Genomic DNA, 22,573 nt, shown 5'->3' on the forward strand with positions numbered 1-22,573 from the left:
ATTAAAGAAATACGTTGGGGGATTACTTAGATGCTCTATTTAGCTGGGCTTACATATCAGATCATCAATAATTCTAAGAACCACTATCTGAATATAAATAAAAACCCATAAACTTGTGAGATTTACAGGGTTTGTTTGGTTCTGAGCACAGACATGGGTAACAGCTTTGTTGCTCCAATACCATCATTCCAATGCAGTCACAAGTGCACACGCTCACTGCTGAGCCACCTGATGCCAAAGGAATACAATGACATTTTAGAAGATTTTCAAAATAGCTGTGTCACTATTTAAAATACTCCTCAGATGGATTCAACACTGCAACTGAGAATTTGTGACATCTGTAACTTAGCTAATGGATTTAAACAGTGGTGAATAGTGTAATGGTAATCTCTATAATGAAATTACATTTTAAAAAAACCCACACTTTAATGTACTGTATACTGGGGAAAAAATCAACCTATTTCTTATGCATTTCTTGGAACCTAACCATATTGAGAATTGTGAAGTTGTGGTATGAAGATGTCTTCTCTCTTTTTTTTGTGGGATCTGAACATACTTCATTCTAGATGATTTTAGTTTCCTTTCCTTCTGTGTGTAACAGACCTTTTAAAATATCTTTGGTATCTCTTTGGAGAAAAGGTTTGCTTCTATGCACATTATTTAATGTTACATGGAACTTTGTGTTAGCGTGTATCTGTCTATCTTGATACATCTATATAGAAATGTGAGATATTCTGCTTGGCTTTAAGTAATTACATGAACTTCAGGAATCTAGGGTTAGAGACCATGAGTAATTAGATGTTTAAGTGACTTTTGCCAGAAAATGTATACAGTAAATAAAGCTCCATCCAGAATTACATCCCATTTTTGCAAAATTCTAGAATTCTATTGCCCTCTGCTGGTTTAATGTACCTGTCTGTGGTTTGGTAGCACTGAATTATTCCTTTTATTTTTCATGGTGAAATAATAATAGATAAAAAGTTTAATGAACTGGTTTGCAACTAACTTTATTTTAAAATACAAATCGATCTTGGGTCCTGTCTGGTTTGGTGGCTTTCTGAAGGTAGAAGAGGTGGCAAATTGTTTTGTGTTTTTTGTTTTTTTTTTTTTTGCTGGGATTTTTGGTTGGAGAATAAGTTTGATTTAGTATTTCACTTTTTTTTTCTTAAACAGTAAAAATAAAAACTTTAAAAAAAATAAACAGAAGCTTCACAATTCTTACTTTATGCTTTTATGACCTTTCTCCACATTTGCGTGTACAATACATGTGGGTATAATTTTATACTTTACACCAAATGAGAAAACCATTCGTTGAGTTGCATTTTTTGCAGATGTTATCTATGCAGCACACAGTCAGACTTGGAAACATATACACTTAACACTTGTTTATGTGCATGTAATGGCTTTAAAGTGAAAGAGGATAGATTTTGGAATAGATATTAAGAATTAATTATTTATTGTAGGGGTGATGAGACTCTGGAGGAGGTTACCCAGAGAAGTTGTGGATACTCCATCCCTGGAAGTGTTCAAGGCCAGGCTGGATGGGGCTCTGAGCAACCTGGTCTAGTGGAAGGTGTCCCTGTCCATGGCAAGAGGGTTGGAACTAGATGATCTTTAAGGTCTCTTCCAACCCAAAGCATTCTATGATTCTGTGGTATATGTACAGTGTGATGCAGTGTTGTCTGCAAGTAATATATAGATAAGGTCAATAGATGTAGGTTGATCCTGTGGGACAACTTTGAAGCCTTTTTGGACTTACCAGGTGTCTGTGTGGGCGCAACATAGATCTGAATGCAGGACTGGCTCATAGAGTGTGTTCATGTGCAAAACTTAGTTTACACTGTCTCAGGCAAGGGCAGCGTGTTGCCTGCAGGAAGTGGTGCCAATTCATGATATGCAATAGGTGGTATTTGACTGAATGTCTGTATAAAACAGCTCCTGGATAGGGAGTGACCCTTTAAATTAGCAATGCACTGTGTCCTGGATGACCCATAAGCTTACACTTACCAGCTTCCAGGGATAGCCTTAACCAATGCAGGAGGGGAAGTGCTGTGATCTCCTTTGGTATGCAAAGGTGTCGCAATAGCGCTCTCACAGAGGTCAAAGGGATAACCCACAGCCAGTGATTCCTCAAGGAGCTGAGGAGGAAGCTATTTTTTGCATTGAGCAGCAACCTCCTCCTCACTTCTTTTCCTTCCTTTTCTCACCAAATATACCCAAACCAATAACTTGGGCTGTAAGTTGGAGACAGAAATCTACTTTATTTCTGAAATAAACTGGATTTCTCTAGAAAAGAGTCCTGTTGAGTTTGCCTCTTCATTTCCCTAGCTGAGAGGCATGCAGCAAAATTGTGTGATAAAAGAGCAGTTTCAGGTATTATATTCTGGTTTTTACTCTTTTTGTTTTGAAAATCTTTTTCCAACTTCACAATCAATAACTGCATCCTTTGTTTTACTAGAATAAACTTACTATCTTCTTTAAGCTTCTGTGGTGTAAAGGATAGTAACTGATAAGTGATCAGCACAATACATGCTTTTCTTTTTTCAGAAACAAGCAGTCTAGATAATATAATGTCATAGAGAAGCTCTTTGAGAGCCTACACCTCACAGTAAGTTTGGGAGTCTTACAGCTGGTGCACGTTTTTTACTGAACCATGAGTATCAGTCAGAATCAGAAGCATCCAATGTAGGGAAGCAGGGAAAAAATTCTAGGCAGGTGTTATCCAGTACCCCTCAGTAAGGTGGAAATAATGGAAAGATAATTCCTGAATTCAAGAAGTTGCCTATATTATAGCCACATGTAGCAAGTCCCAAATCTACGTTGTGTTTCACAAACTATAGAATGTAATGCATCGTTTTGATATGGGTAACATCTGTTTCATACATAATTTGGGAGGGAGCTGTTTGGACTTTTTTAAGTTCTGTTAGTCTATTGGAAGTATTCAATGTCCTTTGCAGAAGTTAACCAATTTCCTGTTGGTTGTTACAGTTTACACCTCAATGCTCCTTTAAGCTGTCAGAACGAGGACTTCAGCAGTTCAGAACTATTTTTATAATTTTCTTCTGGGGTCTTTTTTAAGCTGTCAGTCTCTAAATCCTCCCTTACAAGTAGGAAATTCTTTTGCTGCCTCCTACGTTCATTCTGTCTGGCAGAAGTGAATTATCAGGACAGAGAGGAAGAGCATAAATACCAATGTAGTTTAGCTGTCCTATGGAAAGCTGGGTGAATATATGTCTTATATGTATAGTATTTCTTGATGGAAAACACCGAACTACTGTTTTAATTAAATTGGAGAATTTCTGAGCCAATTGTTTTGAATACAACATTGGGGTCCTTTTGATGTGTTAGATTAGCTTCCATTCTAGTCAAGTGGGCTGACTAAGCACTCCCAGGATAAAGAATATAGACACTGCAAGCTTTATGGAATGCTTATATTTGTACCAAGAGTATTTTTAGTCCATGGAACAACAGTGTGCTTCTTGAGGCTGGTATTCATATTCCTCTTTTGCAGACAAACTGACTGAAACAAACTGAGAATCCAAAGTGATTTTGCCCAAAATAACTGGTAGAGCCAGGAACTAGAAGTCCTGATTTTGATTCTGTGCTCTGGCCAATATCAGGTTTTGCCATTTGTTTCGACACATGCAGGTGATGAGAAGGATAACATTTATGATCGCTGAGCTTTTTGATGTGGTTTTTTTCATCCTTCCTTAAACAAAATGTTTTTAGTTTGTCTAGGACTTATTGTCAGCGTTGATTTATGTTGTTACATTTGAACATAAATCTCCCTTGTTTAAAAATTATCTATTGAAATGGCTGTTCATGTTTTTAAATTATGAGCACAGGAAGAGCATCTAAAAGCCCCTCAGCTTTCCTGTCATGTTTGTCCCTGTGTGAAAATCATTTATTTCATTTTTATATCTGCAACACTGTTGCTGTGGACCCAGAGTTATGAACTTGAACTTTCTTTTGCTTTTGTGTCAAAGATCACCCCCTCTTCACCTAGTTTACACAATTGCCTGATTTGGGCCGAGGCATCAAAGGCGACTGAAGAGGCTGATAGTCAATTCACTCCTTTGTGTGGCATTTACTACACAAATTGGCATGAGCTAACTACCAGCTAGCTGGGCTTCAACAAGTGTTTTCCTTTCCCCTTTCTTTCTCCCTTCTCCTTTTTCATTTCCCCCTTTTTTCCCCTTTCCCCTTTTGTTCCTTTCCCCTTTTCCTGACACATCATACTCCCTTTTTGCAAATCTGTTGTGACTGAGAATTACTGCTGGTGAAAAAAAACGAAGAATAAATCAAAGTAAAAGTCATGATATGGCTTTCAAGATATGTTGTCCATATTTATATTCCACGATTTACCCATCATCCCCATTCCTCTGTAACACAGGCTTTTGTGCATCTGGATTTTTAATTAGGTGAATGATTGGGGCAAATCCCTGCTGTGGGGCCTGTGGTAATTACCACAGCTGAACAAATGAGGCCATTTTGAGCTACCACATCTTCCAACAATGAAAGATTCATGACGTGTCCTGCTCTTGCAGAAGTAAGATTGCTGTAAAGGAGGTGGCTTTAGAGGAGGAAGGAGGTAGTCCTCCTTTATATTTTGTAACATTTTTCTCAATTTTTTTTTAGTATTAGAAGACTCATTTTCATATACAGTTAGTTGTCCTGCTAATTAATAGGCTTGACATAGTGCATTTTATATATATAAAATATTTATTATATATAGTAAGATAATTGTATAATATTTATATATTTTTATATATAAAAATATGAAAGAGTTAGTGTATATTTTGTATGCCTTAGGTTTTTTTAAGGGATGTTCAGCAGTCACTACAAAGGTCTGTAGTGTTTGTGCAGACCTGTTCTGTGATTTAACAGCTGGATCAGGTGTGGGAGCTGTTAATGTGTGATCAGTTATTGTTTCCTGTGAGCTGCCATAAAACATCACCACAACTGAAACTTGGGCATCTGTTAAACAAACCAACTATCTTCTCTTTCAATCTGTATTTAATAAACAAAATCACATTTTGAATCTTCTACATGTTTAGATTTTGTAACAGTTTACCAAGAAATTTTGATGATATTCTGCATGATTAAATAAACAATTTATTGCTCACTTTTTGATGGTCAATCACAAGGAGGCGTTTTGATTGGGTAAATTTTATTAGCATGTCACATAGCATTTTCTCAACATACAATTTGAAAGGACTTTGGAATAAGGTCCTTTGATAAGGAATGAATACATGGCACATGATCAGGACTTTTAGTTCATGATGTACTTGGAAGAGCATAGTGTGGAAAACACAGTTTGAAGAATTGCAAAACCAGAAATCTGTAAACCAGACTCTAAAATTTTCAGTTGTAATTTCCTAGCCTTCCATTTGGATGCCCAAGTGCCTGCTAAGAGAGTTTTATATGTACTGGCTGTTGTGAACAGTTGTACAACTGCAAATATTAAATTGAGTAGTAGTCATGCTCTCCAGGAAAGCGGTTTACAACATAATACCAAAATGAAATTTAAGTTCTAGATATAGTGTGTATTTCAGGTATGGGTAGTATTGTGACTGAAATTCATTAAATGAGGCACCCAGTAATATACTTTATTCTTCAGTTCTACTGCAGAAATAATCAAAGCAGATATTTAGATTACCTCCTTCTTTGCTACATGCAGTATACAACACAGGGGGTTTTTTTGTGACCTTCTTCTTTTCAAAAAGTAAGAATATATGATAAAGGATTTCATTCTTCATGATTCAGATTATTGAAATGAATTTCCTTTCATTGTATATTGTTATCAGGAATATTAAACAACTCACTGGGAGACTACTGCAACCTAAATAAATAAATCTACTTGAAAAAAATGGTTCATTCATAATGACTAATGCTGTAACAATCCTGGGTTTGTTTGAGACCTTACAGTGATCCAGACCCTTGTGACTTCAAAGAACATACCCAATTTAGCACACTTTCAGAAGCTGGATTTGGGTCATAGAGTACAGTAAATAACACTGAAGATAACAATTTATCTAATCTTCTGCTGTTGCAACAAATGAAGTTTTTTGGAAGAACTCAGTGGCATATTTCAGTCTATACAATTAATTTTATGTATATCTATATCTATACCTATATAAAAATATATGTATTTATATTTCAGTACTCAAGTCATAGCCTTTGAAAGAAATTAAAAAATAGGACTTATTTGTTAACTTTGCACATTTTTTACTTTCAGAAATTAGCACCTGGAGTTAGTCAGTTTGCTTACACCTGTGTACAAGATCATCCTATCTGGACTAACCAACAGTTTTGGGAAACAACCTTTTACAGCAACGTGCAAAATCAAGTTCGTGCCCTTTACCTTACAGCCAAAGATGACAACCATGCAGTACAGTTAAAACAAAAGGTAGGAAAATACATGAAAGTAAATGTTAAAGGAGTATTTTTATTCACATTTTAATTGTCTCCTAAGTTGCAGAGAACCAAGTTATTCTGCGTATTTTTCTTTCATTTCCCCATATTACGCAGCATACAATAACATGAGAAATAATAAAAATGTACATTTATTTGCAAAGCATTATAATCTGATATTGCATTTACGATTTTTCAAACAAAGACCTTTTGTAGAATTTTCCACACTCTAATGTGTATATTTTTCCCGAGAGTAGTATAATGGGATGCCTTGCAGCATGCTAAAATTAGATTATGGGGTTTTTTTAAGGAGCACATACACATAGAAAACAGCCACTTGTAATCTCTCTTCTTTTATGAAAATATCACTATCAACTATGTGACTGAAAAGTATATGCTACCCAAAGTATACAGTGTTGTAAAGAGAGGAAGTAAAACAGACAGAGCTATTCCTAGAAATAGTAGTCAGAATGAAGAACTGCAAAGACATTTCAGGGATAAAGAGAAAAGGACTGTGGGTTTGTGTACAGGGAACCTCCTACAATCTGACACTATGTAAAGAAAAATGTGAAGAACAGTAGCACTTACAGGGAAGCATCTCCTTTAAACTCTCACATGTGTTTATATGGAAAATTAGCTCAACTTAGTATGGAAAAAGCATTTGCAAGATATCTAGTCCTTAATTAATTTAACATCAGGCATTAGGTCGCTAATATTGGCTGCCAGATTCCTTTATTGTAGTTTGATTGTGTGCCATCTACCTAGTTTGCTTCAAGCTAATGCTAGAATTGGACTCCAACATATTAAAACATGAATGTTTCAGCTGGTCTGGAAACTATTTATAGGCAAGCTTCTCTCACCTGAGCATCCTAGGAATTTGGAGAATATCGCCTGGATCAGGCAATGAGCTGCATGTTGATTCTCAATCTGATTTATGCTTGTTCATATGTGAGCTAAGTGGATAAGCTCAGGAGGGGAGCTATATTAAAGTCAGTAAACCACTCTGAAGAAACAGGGAACATTGTACGACATAGAAAAGATCTCAAAAGAAATTATGTTATTTAGATCTGTCTACGTTGTGCTACTTGTGTATTTCAGTAAACCACTTTCAAAGCTCAGTTCCCATAATCATAACTCTCCCTAGACCCTACTGAGTGTAGTTATTTGCTTTTTCTTTTTAAATGACTATATCATTTAAATAACTGAAGAATTTTATTAAGAAATTTAATAAATGAAGTTTTGACTAAACATCATTCTTTAAGTTTAGCTTTATTATTTCTTCTGTGTCTTTATATTTCTTTCTGTATGTCTTCTAGGAGAAGAATTCTGCAAGCTCAGACCAGGATAAGACAGCAATGGACCTGGCTGCCGAGCAGCTGCGATTGTGGCCAACTCTTAATAAACAGACGCAGCAGGAGCTAGTCCAGAATGAGGAAAGCACAGTTTTCAGTCAGGCAATTCATTTTGCCAACCTCATGGTCTATCTGCTGGTACCACTGGACACGAGTAAGAACAAGCTGCTGAGAACTTCAGCCACTGGTGACTGGGAGAGCGGAAGCAACAGCATTGTCACAAACAGGTGGGTCTGCGAGGTCAGTGCTCATCAGTCAGGTTTTGCAGGGTTTGCAGAGTGGTCTTACCTTTTAGGGCTTATTCTAAATACCGGATTATTTCAGTTTCTTCACTTCTTTTCAAGTTCATTAGTTAAGGAGAGCAGAAGTCCGATATCGTTCCTCTTGAATAACAGAACTTAATCTCGAGTAATTTACCACCATTTAAAAGAACGTAAAAGTTGTATGGATGTTGAAGACAAACACAGGATATGGTGAGAAAGAAAACAGCAGCCCGAAAACCACTCTGTTAGTTTTTATGTAACTTGAAAAAAACCCTGTGTATGAACCTAAAATCAAGAAACCATTTGTATAGTATCCATAAAATCACAATTTCTGTGCAACAGCTGCAAGGAGGAAAGGCATTGAGGCCACAAAAAGCAAGAGGGCTAAACCACAATGGCAAAGGTTAAATTACTAAGGAAGCAGGAGGAGTATAACATCAGTTATGTTCCCTAGCATGCAAATCCAGAACATTTCATAACAAACCTTCCTCCCTCTCTGTTTGTTGTCTTCATTATCACTAATCTGTACAAAATTCCCACCTGATAAAATCATAGAACACCATGTGAAAACCCTGATATCAAGTAAAAGGCTATCAGGACAAAACTCCCCATGCTGTTACTGATTTCTTCTGACTAAACACCTCTAATCTCAGGCATGCTCAGTATGCCTGTGAGTTGTATGTGGTTGGTGGTGTATGTTGCAATCTATGAATCTGGCCCTTAATATTATGGGAGGCATTTTTAGATGTTCAAAGTACATCTATCACTGAGTTGCTCATTTATCTGATGCACAAAAAAGCTTTTCCTATGTCTTTTTAGATTTTGATTCCTTTGCTCTGCAACCAAAATATGCATTTAATGTGTCTTTCTCTATATAACTGGATATTTGTTTACCATGGGTTGTAAATACTGTACTTGACTTTATGAAGAGAAGACATAGAGCTCACTTCAAAAGAGCTTTTTTCTCTTGTGGGCCTCTCTGCACTGGGCTCATGAAGGGAAAGTTCTCTGTCATCATCCATGAAGTTTTGCCAGTGTTAATGCAGTGAAAGTACAATGTACCTGTGGTACCACCGTATGCTTTTAGCAAGGTTTGTGAATTGTAACTAGAGGAAAAACCCCACAGCTTGTCTTTGTCTAGCCAGGTATCATATGTGCATGAACAGCTGAATTTTTCACACTTGACATTGCTTTTATTTATGCCTGTAGTATTGCAGGCAGTGTTGCAGAGAGTTATGACACTGAGAGTGGATTTGAGGACTCGGAGAACAATGACGTTGCCAATGCAGTTGTGCGCTTCATCACCAGATTTATTGACAAGGTCTGCACAGAAAGTGGAGTTACCCAGGATCACATCAAGGGGCTGCATTGCATGATACCAGGTAGGAATTGTGCCAAAAGGTGGTTTGTACTCTTTTTTTTTCCTAGTGAGACAAATGCACTTTTTAGTTTCAGTTACTTTCAGTTATATCAGAAGGTTAGATTTCTTTTCCAGGCTGTAATTGCTGTTGAATTTTAGATAATTATTCCCTTGATGCTTAAATTTGAGAATTTCAGAGCATCAAGAATTTTAATTAGATTACAGCTTTCTTTTTCACATTGTGTGAGACTTCACTTATGGTATTCCTGCTTTCCAGGCATTGTAGCAATGCACATAGAGACTCTGGAGGCTGTCCATCGTGAGAGTAGGCGGCTTCCACCAATACAGAAGGCAAGTATTATGAAACATATTTGTATTCCTTACAAGTATTAGAATCATGCAATTTAGTAATCTTTTTTTCCTCTCATAATGTTAGGAGGAAACATCAAAACATTAAAAGAAAATTTCCAGCAGTGATAAATAAAGTGCTTGGCTTTGGTCTCATGAAATATGAAACTACTAGAGCCAAACCTCTGATCATAAACAAGCCATTGCATGCCCACTGCTTTTTGAGACCCATTTCTCTTAGTTGAGTCCAAACCCCATCTCCCTTCTTTGGACTCAGTCTCATAATAATTTTGTTTTGAAGCTTTTAAAACCAAATATTGTAACTAGACTGAGGTATGACACTGATATTGCCATTACACTTACACATTTCATTTATTTGCATCAGCCCAAAATTCTACGACCAATTTTACTGCCAGGAGAAGAATTTGTTTGTGAAGGTCTCCGTGTGCTGCTGGATCCTGATGGCAGAGAGGAAGCTACAGGAGGACTGCTTGGAGGTCCTCATATCCTCCCTGCTGAAGGAGCTTTGTTCCTTACCACTTACAGAATTATATTTAAAGGCACTCCTCATGACCAACTGGGTAAGAAAATCCAAACAATTATAATTGTGATCCTTCAGGATAGGTAGGATTTTGAGCTGGCCTGTCCACCTATTCAAGTATCAACATCAAAATGCACATACCTCACAGTATAATTTTTCGTTTGTTACATAAAAATAATCTCTTAATACAAGCTTTTATCACTGAATATGATTGATTTTGATTTTGCACTTAACTGCAGCTTGCTTCTTCAGATGCTAAAGGTTTGTTTATTCCTATGTATTGGTAGATATTTAGAGTTCTGTCTTCAGTAACTTATGTAATATAAAATCATATATGCATGTCTTAAAGAAAAGTTCAGTAGCTGTCACATGGCACCATGGACTTTTATGGACTACCTAAAACTGGAGACAGAAAACAGGGACATTCCTGATCATACTTCAGTAATTTTCATAGACTTTAGAATGGAATAAAATGCTTGGTATCTTTATATCTCTGTTCCACCTGTAAGGTTGGTTTAATATTGCTGCTTTGCACAGCAATGTTGGTAAGCTTCTTCACCACTAAGAGAGAACATAAAATCCACGTGAGATCTGCAGCTTCCACTACTCATAGGTTCCCATAATTTTTTTTTTCAGACATTGGAAGTAAGTTAAAGGAAAAATATTCCTGTGTTAGTAGTCTACCTAAAATTATTGTTTGTAAATGCAGTATTTTTTTAATATGTAATGGAAATAGCTCTTCTAAATGATAAATTTTCATATTTTGACATCTGCCATTTCTAAGCAGATTGCCATTCAAAAGTATAAATTTATTGTGGAAAGTTTGTGGTCATATGTAAAGATATCAATATATACCATTTCTTGTTTATAAGTTGTATGATGCAATATGAAATTTGAATAAGCTTGAAATCGTTTCTTTACCCCCTACCAACCCAAATTTTGGGGGTGCACTTCCATCATGTAGAAAGAAGGAAGGAGACTATTTTCATCCCAGCTGAAATTAAGCAGAAATTCAGATTACAAATAATGCTTTAGAAATTAACCACCTTTTCAGGTATTTTGCCTGAAATTAATTCTCTACCATTATGTTCATGTTGCTTTGTACTTACTCATTCCTATCCTTTCAAATGACAACATCACCGAAGCAGATCTGACTCTGTGATCTAACAAGTGTCTGTGTGTTGTGGTCCTCAGTTGGAGAGCAGACAGTGATCCGGAGCTTCCCTATTGCATCTGTTACGAAGGAGAAGAAGATCAGTATCCAGAACCAGCTGCAGCAGAGTATGCAGGAAGGACTGCAGATCAGTTCAGCTACCTTTCAGGTAAAAGGAAGTTTTTGAAAAATTTATGTGACTGCACAGTCAGCTCAATACACTTATGAGCAGCTCTTTGTCCTGCTGTTTGTGAAGAGTCCAGTTTTCTGCCCTGCAAAGTCGACAGAGAATGCAGTTCTCATAGAAACCCTGACCTTTCTTGACCCAGTGAATATTTACAGAGGGTTACCATTTTCACACTGGATTTCTTTCACTGCTTTCCTCACCTGTCTGTTTTGGATCCAGTAAGGGGCTGCTTTGGATCCAGAATATCTTCATGTAAGTAAAGGCCTATGCAGACCAATGGAAACATGCTTTCTCTCTCCTCCAGCTACATGGAATGAATATGGAAAAGCTATAAGTGTTGGTTTCTTCTCAACACTTGACACTTTACCAGCTTTCTGTTAAAATCCATGACAAAGTCATGGTATGTCGCATGTGGAAGCTGCACTTCCAGGAGTCTTTAGAGTAGCCACCATGGACCAGAACCAGTGAGCCTCTATATGACTGGCACAGATCCTGGAATTTTCCTATCTGTAGGATCCTCCTCAGTGTGTTCAACAGAAGCATGCACTGCAGGGCAGTTGACAGAGATGGGCTTCTAAGAATTAGGAATCCTGAAGTCTTCCCTGAATTCTTCCCCTTGATGGGGATATTGGCTGTGGTCAAACTATAAGAGATTGAAAGTTGAAAGCAAAGAATTTTATATCATGGACTGAAAGTAGAATGCAGTGCTTAAGATATGAAATACTTTGTTGGGTTGACTGACTGAAGAAGTATATTTTCATTGAGAACAATAACTCTTAACATTTGAAAACATAACAACCTGGATCATCAGCATTTTACTAATTCCTTACAATAACCGACATTATTTAGCTAATCATCCTTCAATATCCTCTTCAAGAGCATAAGATTAGGAATACAAGTGAGTAAAATAAGCAAAGAAGTGTTGTTCTTGTGGACTTGTGAGAGGACTCTTATTTTCCGGGAATCTTTTTACCAGAATAGTTAGCATGCTTCAGCGATGTGGTAAATACAGACACAGTGTTTTTAGTGCTGGATTCAGGTCAAACATCATCTTTGCTTTTGTTTAGCATAGTTTTGTATTAGGTTATGAGAACAAAAACAATCAGCAAACAGTTTACTCTCTGTTCCCTATGTAACAGCCAGAGTTCAGTGCAGTATGAAATAGCCCCTCCTCTTTGTTTATTAATAATGATTTTTCAGATGGTTTTGTGTGCAGTTATGCTATTTAATCTCTAAAACTTCAGATCAGCATTACCCCGAAAGAGTGAAGAGCTCTTTTCAAGGAGGTCCTAGAACAACAAAGTTATTAGTCATTTGGAAAGTATTTACAAAATAAGTTGAATTAGAAAAGCAAGGATGAAATCCACCTTCTGGATGGCAAGCAAAATACATTCAAAAGGTGTCTAGGTATGCGCTCAAGAGTAAAGCTCTAGGATATTTCTTTGTTTGCTTTTTCCACATTCTTGAAGTTCTTTTGGGCCTTTTTATGGATTCCGTACTTTCTGTCTCTTTTTTTTTTCCCTGAATTATTGACTGTCTTCCTTTTGGATGAGAATGATTGGATGGGATTTTCTTTTCTCCCCAAATTTTTAAAAAAAATGTTTTTAGTCAAGTGGAGGGATCAGCGTTGAATAGCATAAGGTTATTTCCTTTCTAAGGACCAGATTTCATGATCACATTTTTGTTATGACCAGTTTTCTATAGTTTGCAAGGTAAGGCAAAAATTGGACTGTCTAAGTAATAGAAATATAATGGTTGTGACATATGAATGCTGGAATCATTGCTTTGGTGAGAGTCTTTGAAGTGCATTACCAACCTTAGTTCCCAGTATAGTGGCAGAGCTGGCAGAATATTTCCAAACTAAGCTGTCCCATGTGACCAGTATTTGAACTGTTGGAGACATCTTAGTGCCAGCACTACTACTTGGATTTACCAAAATATTTTGTATTTGATATTATGAGAATTCCAGATGCTTCTTAGTGAAAATACCTTAGTATTAGGGCATAAATTTAAAAAGTAAATAAAAAAAATTATTAAAATGTGTAATATCCCTCAAAATAAATAAGATATATGTAAATATATTTGTATTTTCTGACAGGCATAGTACTGCGTAAGTATGAAAATTTTGCTAATGAATTTTAGAATCTTTTAATTTCTGTAATTCTGTAGTTTATTTTTTTTCAGTTTCTAACATGTCATGTCTTTAATATGCAGTTAATTAAAGTAGCATTTGATGAAGAAGTAAGTCCCGAAGTGGTGGAAATATTTAAGAAACAGTTAATGAAGTTCCGTTATCCCCAGTCTATCTTCAGCACTTTTGCATTCGCAGCTGGGCAAACAGCACCACAGATAATTTTACCAAAACAGAAAGAAAAGAACACTTCATTCCGGTATAGACTTTCTTCTTCTTTTATTGCTGATGTTCTTGTTTTGTATTAGTCAAGCAGATTGAACAGTCTGAGAGCTTTGCACAAATGTAGATCACTTTTCAGAAATGTCAAAATAAGTGATTGCTATTCTGCATCTCTTTATATTTCCTGAACAAGAGGTAGATTAGTATGATACAGATGTTTACTTGATATGGAAATTATATTATTTATCTAAATTTCTTGACGCAGTAGGTTTGGACAGGCATCTTATTACATTTTGAAATATACTTATGTTTTGAAAATATAAGTAGCATCTTGAGCTGTGCAACCTGTGACAACATGGAAACAAGATTCATAGTGTATTATAGGTTAACAACCTAATCTGGATTAGAATTAATTTTACTCTGTGCATTTGCTCTAGTGGTTTTTAATTTAGAGTTTGAACTTTAGCTCTACTTTTAAGTTTTATATTATACATTAATTTTACTGGACCAGCAGCATCATTAGTCTATTCCAGAGTGATAGCTCCTGTGATTTTCTGTTGATTATTGCATTGTTGACACAGAAAAGTAGAATCCCAAGGTAGTCATGAAATTCTAAAAGTTTAAGGTAATTTTTATCTTTCCTGCCTTTACTTTGTCAACTTTCTAGATCTATCACATTGCCAGCAAAATAAAAATACCTAAAGAAAGATCATTTCTGCTTATTCATTGCCATTAGACATTATAGACATAAATTTATCTCAAAGTAATAAAATTTGTGTTTAAAAATTAATATAGGAAGTAATTTTTCTGAAGTTTACAATTATCGACTTTGTATTAAGTGAAAAATTATCAAATACATTTTATTTGTGTTCATCATAGAAATCTGTAAATGCTATTAGGGAGAATAATATGCATCTTTCTAAATATTTTTCTTGCTTTGAATTTATAGTACCTTCTCAAAAAGCATTGTGAAAGGAGCAAAACGTGCCGGGAAGATGACAATTGGACGCCAGTATTTATTAAAGAAGAAGACAGGCACAATAGTGGAAGAAAGAGGGAATCGCCCAGGCTGGAATGAAGATGATGATATCTCTGGTAATAGTAAAATACTTTTTTCCATGTTTTTAATAAGTCTGTCCTATTATGCTTCCTTTCCAGTCTATTGAATAAGAAATGTTTTCAAAATGAAATCGAAGAGTCTTCCTGGACAGGAAAGAGAAGGGTTTCAAATCTGTACGTTTAGTGAGTGTTTTCTTCTGCCATGACAAGGCAGAAGAGGAAGTTGACTTAATTGAGTGGTATGGTGAAGTATGAGATTAATTTTTATTATCAAACTATTTAGATATCGTATCTTTTAGATCATTTTTTTTACATCACACTAGCATAGATGAAACAGCACAGAAGCATGCTGTAACCTCCATTTATCTTTGTACATCTGACATCTGCAATTAGTCTATGATGAGAAAGCAGTAACTGGTGAGATGCAAGAATGAGCAAACATTATTGGAGGCTTTTGTGGATGTGGAACTGACAAATGATTTCTGAAAGCAGCAGATGTCATTACTATTGAATATACCACTTTCCAAAATTTTGGTTGGAAGGATTTGGGGCAGAAGGTAAAGGGGATTTGGGCACTTTGTGCTGTTTGTGTTATGGTGTGGAGTTTGACTTTCTCCGAAAATCTTCTTTTCTTTCCGTGTGGTGCTGTCAATATATCCTTATCTGGACCACTGCTAATTTATAATAAACCACTAGAGGGAACCAGATTCTCCTGTACATAAACAGGTGTTGTTTTGTCATACCATTCTTTCTTTTTAAAAAAACATAAGCATCTCAGATAATTGAGTGTTTATCAAACACTGATAATTTCTTCAAAACATCAAACGAGCCAAATTTTCTTTTTGAATATTTGGTCATTGAGCAGGGCAACTTATGTGACTTATGAGCAGATGTGTGAAAGTTGTCCAAAGCAGGACTAAAGCACTGTCTCTGATCTCTCCAAAATGGAAGAAAGCCATTCCAGTTGAGCTGAAAAATATTGATTCTCTTCTTTCATTCCAGGTAAAGTGGTGAGAAAAAGGCAAAACCAAAGATTTAGAAAATACAGAATGTCTTTAGAGTACTGAAAAATTACTTTCTTAATTGAATTTCCAGCATCTTCCTTAAGGGCTGAGTTAGCATGTGTTCTGATGTTCTGTTCAGATTCTTTGGGTCAGAAGCAATTCTGCAGGCTGTACCTGGGTGATTTGGGGGTGATTTTGTGTCCTTCACCCAGAGACACAAAGCACAGTCATACCTGTGTAGTCATACTGCCCTTGATGATGAAGAAATTTTAAGTTTTTGCATTGCTGATACACAAAACAACTGTGTTCTTCCGTGAACACAGGTGTTATATAAACATTAGTGAATATATATTTGTTCCTCCCCTAACAAAAATATAAAAATATAAATTATGGTGAGTCTTCAGGCCTGCTGTTCTACAGATGTTTTGGCTGGGAATGTGTAAGGTGACCAAGAGCTAACAGTTTGCTTTTCTCTTCATGCAGCACTAGCACATCAGGTATAGTCAGCTGACAACAGTGGTGAGTGACTCTGTTTCAGACAGAGTACAAATAGCCATAGGAAGTAATCACTGCAATTTCTTTTATCTTGACTGCTGTGTTTTTGACTTGTTTGCAAGTCTCAAAAACTGAAGTATGGGAAACTATGCAGCTTTACCAACAATGAGTCAAACAGGAACTATCTGCAGCAGGTAATGCATTGTCTTAAAAAAGAAATGTTAAAGATGGGGTTGGAAGGAACTTCAAGAGGTCAACTAGTCCATCTCTCTGCCCCAGGGCAAGATCAACATATGTAAACTGTTCCTTGTAGGTGTTTACCTAACTTTTTCTTAGAAGCTTTCAAAGATGAGGGTTTCACAACTCTAGGCAGATCATACAACCATCCTTAATGCTGGAGGAAAACAAGCAACTTTCTAATATTCAGGACTAAACATCATCTTGCTGCAATTTGATGCCTTCATTTCTTACTCTGCCTCTGTATACATATAGAAGAGATGAATTCCTTCATTCTGATTGCAGTTTAATGTATTTATGGCCTATTGTAATATTTCTGTGTTCTTTTCTGGATATTAAATATCCACAGTTCTTTTTTTCAGTTCTTTGTTTATTAGTCTTGATAGGCTTATGATCATCTTCATTGCTCTTTTCTCAGACTTCTTAAACTAGTCCACGTGTAACTTACAATGTGATTTCCAAAACTAGACACTGTAGTTATTATTTGTTGCCAGTGAACACCTAACTTCTCTCCAATTCCTCCTCATCATTTTATTTTCAGAGTTTATAATCTCTAAATCACTAATAAATTCCGTTTCTTATAGGTGATCATATTGGTGTGTTTAATAAAACAAGAGACTGCAAAACCTGCTTTTGCAAATAGTCATGTCTCAAGAACAGTAAAATAGGGGGTTTATCCCTCATCTTTTCAAAATCAAATAAATCAAGTTGAAGATATTGTGTTGTCTCTCCAGGTTAAGGACATTGATATGAGCTCTTATCTCTAGCTTTTTATGCACAGGAAAGTGTTTTGCAAATGCTGATCACCAGTATACCTGCTTTCATGAGAGAAAAGTACATTTAGAAAAAAGTATTTCGAAAAATGCAACCTCATCTTACCTGGGTCAGTTACAGTTTTCCATTGAAATCTGTTAAATACCAAGTTTCTGTATGACCAAAAATAAAATTAATTCTAAAACTCATTTAATTTTTTTTCTCATTAGTACACTTCATACTTTAAATGTTGTGTAACTTCTTTTTTACCATGACAAATATGAAAACACAGGAAAAAGAGGAGATATCCACAGTATTAAACTCTGTTATTTAGATCAAATAGAGAATTTTTTATTTTGTTTGATGAGCTGAAAGGGCAAAAAACATGACTCATTCAGCTTTTATGCTAAGATGCACAGAAAAAAAAAATCTGTATAGGTACTACTGTAAATTCTGAATGTTGTTTACTGCCAGTAAAATTTTAATTATATCATAATTTTAATTTTTTAAAATAATTTTAATTTCCAGTGTTATGAAGTGCTGTTTTAAATTTAAATCCTTATGTACTTTCCAGGGCATCATTCTTGAAGAAATACTTCTCATACACACATATTTCAATGCTTGAGGTGGTAGCAAGTAACTGATACATGCTGTGAGCAGTAAATCTACTTTCAGAAGTATTTGGAAATAGCTAGAAGTGTCACTAACAGGCAGGTGGCAGGTTTTGTACGAAGACCTTGCTTGACTTGAATTTCAGAGTAGTTTGAACTTGTGACATAGTTTTTTATCTCTCATAGTTGAAGGTTTTTCTGCTTTGGGAAGTGCAGCTGATGTGCACGGCTGAAGAAAGCTGCTGTTTGATGCTGTTTGACGCTGTTTGACATCAAAACAGAGACATTAAGAAACCAACAGTCATCTGTTGTGAAATTAGAACACTGAAACTTTTTTTAAGTTGAACCAAGCCTTTAAGAGATCATACCTCTTTTGAAGATAGTTTAAAAATAACAGAATTGTGTGGTCCATTTTTGTCTTGAATGTGTAATGAATTTGTAAAGAATTCGTAAATAATTTGTAAATTTGTAAAAAATATTATCTGTCTTTGGTTCAAATGAATATGTGAGATGACTTTTCCCAGGATTTTAGCAAGAGAGATGTCAGCCATGCCAGCCACAAGTGCTGGAGGTAACTGCGCGATAGAGTCAGGTTTCCTAAGATACTATTTTATTGTTTATAAATTTTATAAACTGTGGTTTGTATGCCTTAGTTCTTGCCACTTGTCACTGAGAGTAAGACAGAACAATATTTTGTTTAGAAGAAAGTAGCACTGTTTTCTGTGTACCTTCCGGCCTCCAGTCACAAACTCCTGAAGATTTTTGACTTTAGTTTCAGACGACAGCGAAATGCACACAGGAGGTACTCTGAAAGCATCAGAAAAATCAACAATGGAGCAATTAGTAGAAAGAGCCTGTTTCAGAGACTACCAGCGTTTGGGACTGGGGACCATCAGCACTAACTCTTCTCGCTCAAAAACAGAGTACTTAAGAATAACTGCACTGAACAGGATGTATTCACTTTGCAGGAGGTGAGTTTACCAACTCGGTTAAGGAGTTGAAAGTAGAGGCACGTATATGTATATTTGCATAAATATATTTGCATTTAAAATCTATTCTGTTCCGAAATAAAGAAGCAAGCCTCAGAAAGAATTATAAATAAATATTTTCTTCAAATTAAAAAGTGTGTTAAAATTAAATTCGTGAAAGTATCTACTTTCAAAGTTTGTCATGTGCTGAAAGTCACGTACTCTGTTTTAGCACATGAATGTCACTAACTCCTCTTTTTGTTGTGAAAGCTGATGTAGTTTACTACCGTGGCCCACAAACATTCTTTTTAATACAAAAGCATATCTGCATGAGTCATATCAAAAGACATTTGCATTCTCTAAAGCCAGTTTTGACTAGTCATTGCTTTCATTATGGACAATGGAATCACCAATTCTTTGTGGAAGAAGAGCACAGAAGAAAAATTCTAGATCCTTTCTTGTTTTATGACTTATCTAAAGTACTGTTTTTGTTTAATCACCATTGAGTACAACGCAGATGAATGCATTAAATCTATGCATTTTCATTATGCATTGAATATTATGCAGACAACTCTTTCCTCCCCTAAAACCACTGGGTTTTAATATTCTACAGGGTGCTTTTTTTTAAAAGGTAATTAATGTCTGAGCAGATTAAAAATCTCAGGATATAAATACTAATCTACTGCTATATTAGTTTGATTACTGCGTTTTAAGAAGTTTGACTGTAAATGTCACGTACATTTATTTTGTCTGAGTGAAGTTCAACAAATGTTAAAGAATTGAATTTACAGGAACAATGTATATTATAGAGAAACAAAGTTGTTTAGTAAGCAGTAACTGTTCCCTGTGTCTCATCTTAGCTTCTTCTTAGCATATGAAATTGGCACTTAAGTTGATTTTTTTTGAGGAGGAGGTAGAAAATAATATTTCATATTCCTTGAATCCTTCTTTCACATACGTGAACACAACTACAGTCTTGCTGGGATTTCCACCTTTAAAGGTATTATATCAGTGAATTTCCTAATCTCTCCCTGTATTGTAGTGTTTTTAAAAGTACACAGTTTCAAGCAGTGTTCTAAGGAATCTGACTGTAAAATTTAAATGTATTTTGCCATAAACCAAAAACTATTGTTTTCATTGTGATACTTTAGGCAATCTAACATTCTTTCCTTTCAATTCTCATATTTCATTTGTCAAAACAAAACTACTGCATCATTTGCATGCCTCAAAATTCTGTTTTCTGTCATGCTTCAAAATTCATTGCAGTGACAGATAAGAGATACACTAAGAAGAAAAATACTGCCAAATAAAATGTAACCTTAAATGGAAAATGACTAATAGTGATAGACTTGCAATTTGTTCATAATTCAAGTTCTATTTAAAATGCAGTTTTCTTTACAAATTAAGGTATTTACTGGGATTGAACTAAAAATTACATAGTAAATAAAAATCATTCCAACAGTTAAGGCGTCTTTTCTTTAAGAAGTATTTTCAGCTTGTAATTTTGGGTTGGGTTTTTTTTTTCATCATTGAGCAGTTTTAATTGTTTTTCAATTTTTTTTCCCTCCTTCTTGTCCCTGCAGTTACCCTGGGCTGCTGGTGGTCCCCCAGTCTGTCCAGGACAGCAGCCTGCAGAGAGTGGCTCGCTGTTACCGACACAACCGCCTGCCCGTGGTCTGTTGGAAGAACACTAAAAACAGCACTCTTCTGCTAAGGTCGGGGGGCTTTCACGGGAAAAGTGTTGTGGGCCTCTTCAAATCACAAAACACACATCCTACAGGTGAGTTGATGCAGCTAGGCTTTCTCTACAAGGAATTGTACGTGGAAATACTTACTTTTCTGGAGGAAATCAGTGATTTGATTGAATCAGAAGTCTTAGGATATGAGTGGTTATCCGATATTATTAATTACTGTATGTCAAGAAGCAGATTCTGAGTGGTATGAAAGTGGTTCAAAAATGTCAGTGAATAATTTGGACAGAGATTACAGACATACCAAAAGTCTTCAGCAAAATCTGATATCTCTTAAGTACAATGCAAACTTCTCCTGTTTCCCTTAAATTGACTTTTTCCATTACATGGTTTATGTAACGAGTGTATGGTGTCCCTTTTAATAGAGGACTACAGAAAATGTTATAGATATCATTGCCTATTTGATTTTTCTCATGTTTTTCATTGTAATACTAGTTTAATTTCTTTCTTTTATAAAACATAGACTTGAAAGATTCTAGTTGGAGTCTTTGCATTAAGGAAATCTCTTCCTTTGTGTGATCAAGACTGGACCAACACAAGATTTATCAGAATAGTTAGTTTTTCAGAATATAATATTAGGGCAGCATTAATTTTAGAAGGAACATTATTTGAGTTTCATTATTCACAGGCAGTGTTTAGGATGCTTATTATGACTGCCTGGATTTTCATGTCATATGCTGATAATTTTTTCAGAGTTAATTTCATGCCAAGAAGGAGAGTCAGTATTTTCTGTAATCAAACCAATAGTTTTTTAGAAATTTTTCAAAGATTAGGCCATAATTTTTCTTTTTTGAGTCCAGGAACTCATTAAGGGAGCAAAGGAATTCCTCTGTCCTGTTAATATTGACTAAAGCATAATTAAAAGGTCTGACTTTACTGAAGTTTATTCTATAGAGTTTTTCAAAACCTATAGTAGGCATACTCTACACTTATATGCAAGTCACATAAAAGTAGTTTGAAGATTACATGATTTAAATATTTTCTACATAGTCCTCCTGAATTTTTCCTTCACAGTTGCTTTATGAAAACCACATTTTTCTTACTTGTAAAGAGCAGTTTATATCAGACATAATGAGGTTTTGTATCTGTATCAAATGCAGCTTTAAAATCTCATGATTTCAGAGCTATTAGAAAAATGCTTGTTACATTAGACAGCATCTGAACTGGCTATTAACAGTAATTTGTGAATCACTAATTATCTACTGAATATTCATTGCTATAGCATTGATTCAGTGTACCTCTTCCATGTTTTGTGGGGACATTTTTCAGTTGGAGTGGTGAGCAAGGTAATGAATTTAAATTTATATATGGCATTTATGTTGAAAGGATTAATGAAATGTATCAGCACTACCAGCAGCTCCCAAAGCTAATGGCTACACCGGTTCTTCCACAGGCTTATGGTGTGAATCTTAAGCATGGCAATTCAAATGTTAATCTTACACTGATTTAATACCAGTTGTCTTAGCTGAAATACTGACTAGGCATCTTTAACCTGGTATAGATATAATAAGTTGAAAAAAATGTGCAGGAATAGTCTTGAAATTATATAAATACAAACACTTCCATGTTTTCTGTAGTAGCTATCATTTCTAAATGCATGGGAGTAGGAGAGCCTTCCAAAACAAGATCTTCAAAGCCTGACCCAATAAAATGTGTTTCCTGTGTGTGTGATCTTATTGCTTTTGTAGGTGATTTCTTTTTTAATATTTTTATGGTCTTTTATA

General features: G+C 35.4%; 1 protein-coding gene across 5 annotated transcripts in view; it reads left to right on the plus strand.

Moving 5' to 3' along the window:
* Positions 1-22,573, plus strand: part of SBF2 (SET binding factor 2) — a 256,955-nt gene that overhangs the window by 193,795 nt on the left and 40,587 nt on the right. For all 5 annotated transcript variants that reach the window (XM_027700345.1, XM_027700310.1, XM_027700327.1 and 2 more), the window contains exons 18-27: positions 6,239-6,409; positions 7,731-7,993; positions 9,239-9,411; positions 9,667-9,740; positions 10,123-10,318; positions 11,473-11,600; positions 13,833-14,008; positions 14,921-15,066; positions 18,903-19,101; positions 20,682-20,878. In XM_027700345.1, the coding sequence (XP_027556146.1) occupies positions 6,239-6,409; positions 7,731-7,993; positions 9,239-9,411; positions 9,667-9,740; positions 10,123-10,318; positions 11,473-11,600; positions 13,833-14,008; positions 14,921-15,066; positions 18,903-19,101; positions 20,682-20,878 (1,723 nt within the window). The remainder of the gene's footprint in view (positions 1-6,238; positions 6,410-7,730; positions 7,994-9,238; positions 9,412-9,666; positions 9,741-10,122; positions 10,319-11,472; positions 11,601-13,832; positions 14,009-14,920; positions 15,067-18,902; positions 19,102-20,681; positions 20,879-22,573) is intronic.

Source organism: Neopelma chrysocephalum, unplaced genomic scaffold (assembly GCF_003984885.1).
Source record: "Neopelma chrysocephalum unplaced genomic scaffold, ASM398488v2 Primary Assembly neopelma1_24, whole genome shotgun sequence".
In the NCBI taxonomy this organism is placed as follows: Eukaryota; Metazoa; Chordata; class Aves; order Passeriformes; family Pipridae; genus Neopelma; species Neopelma chrysocephalum.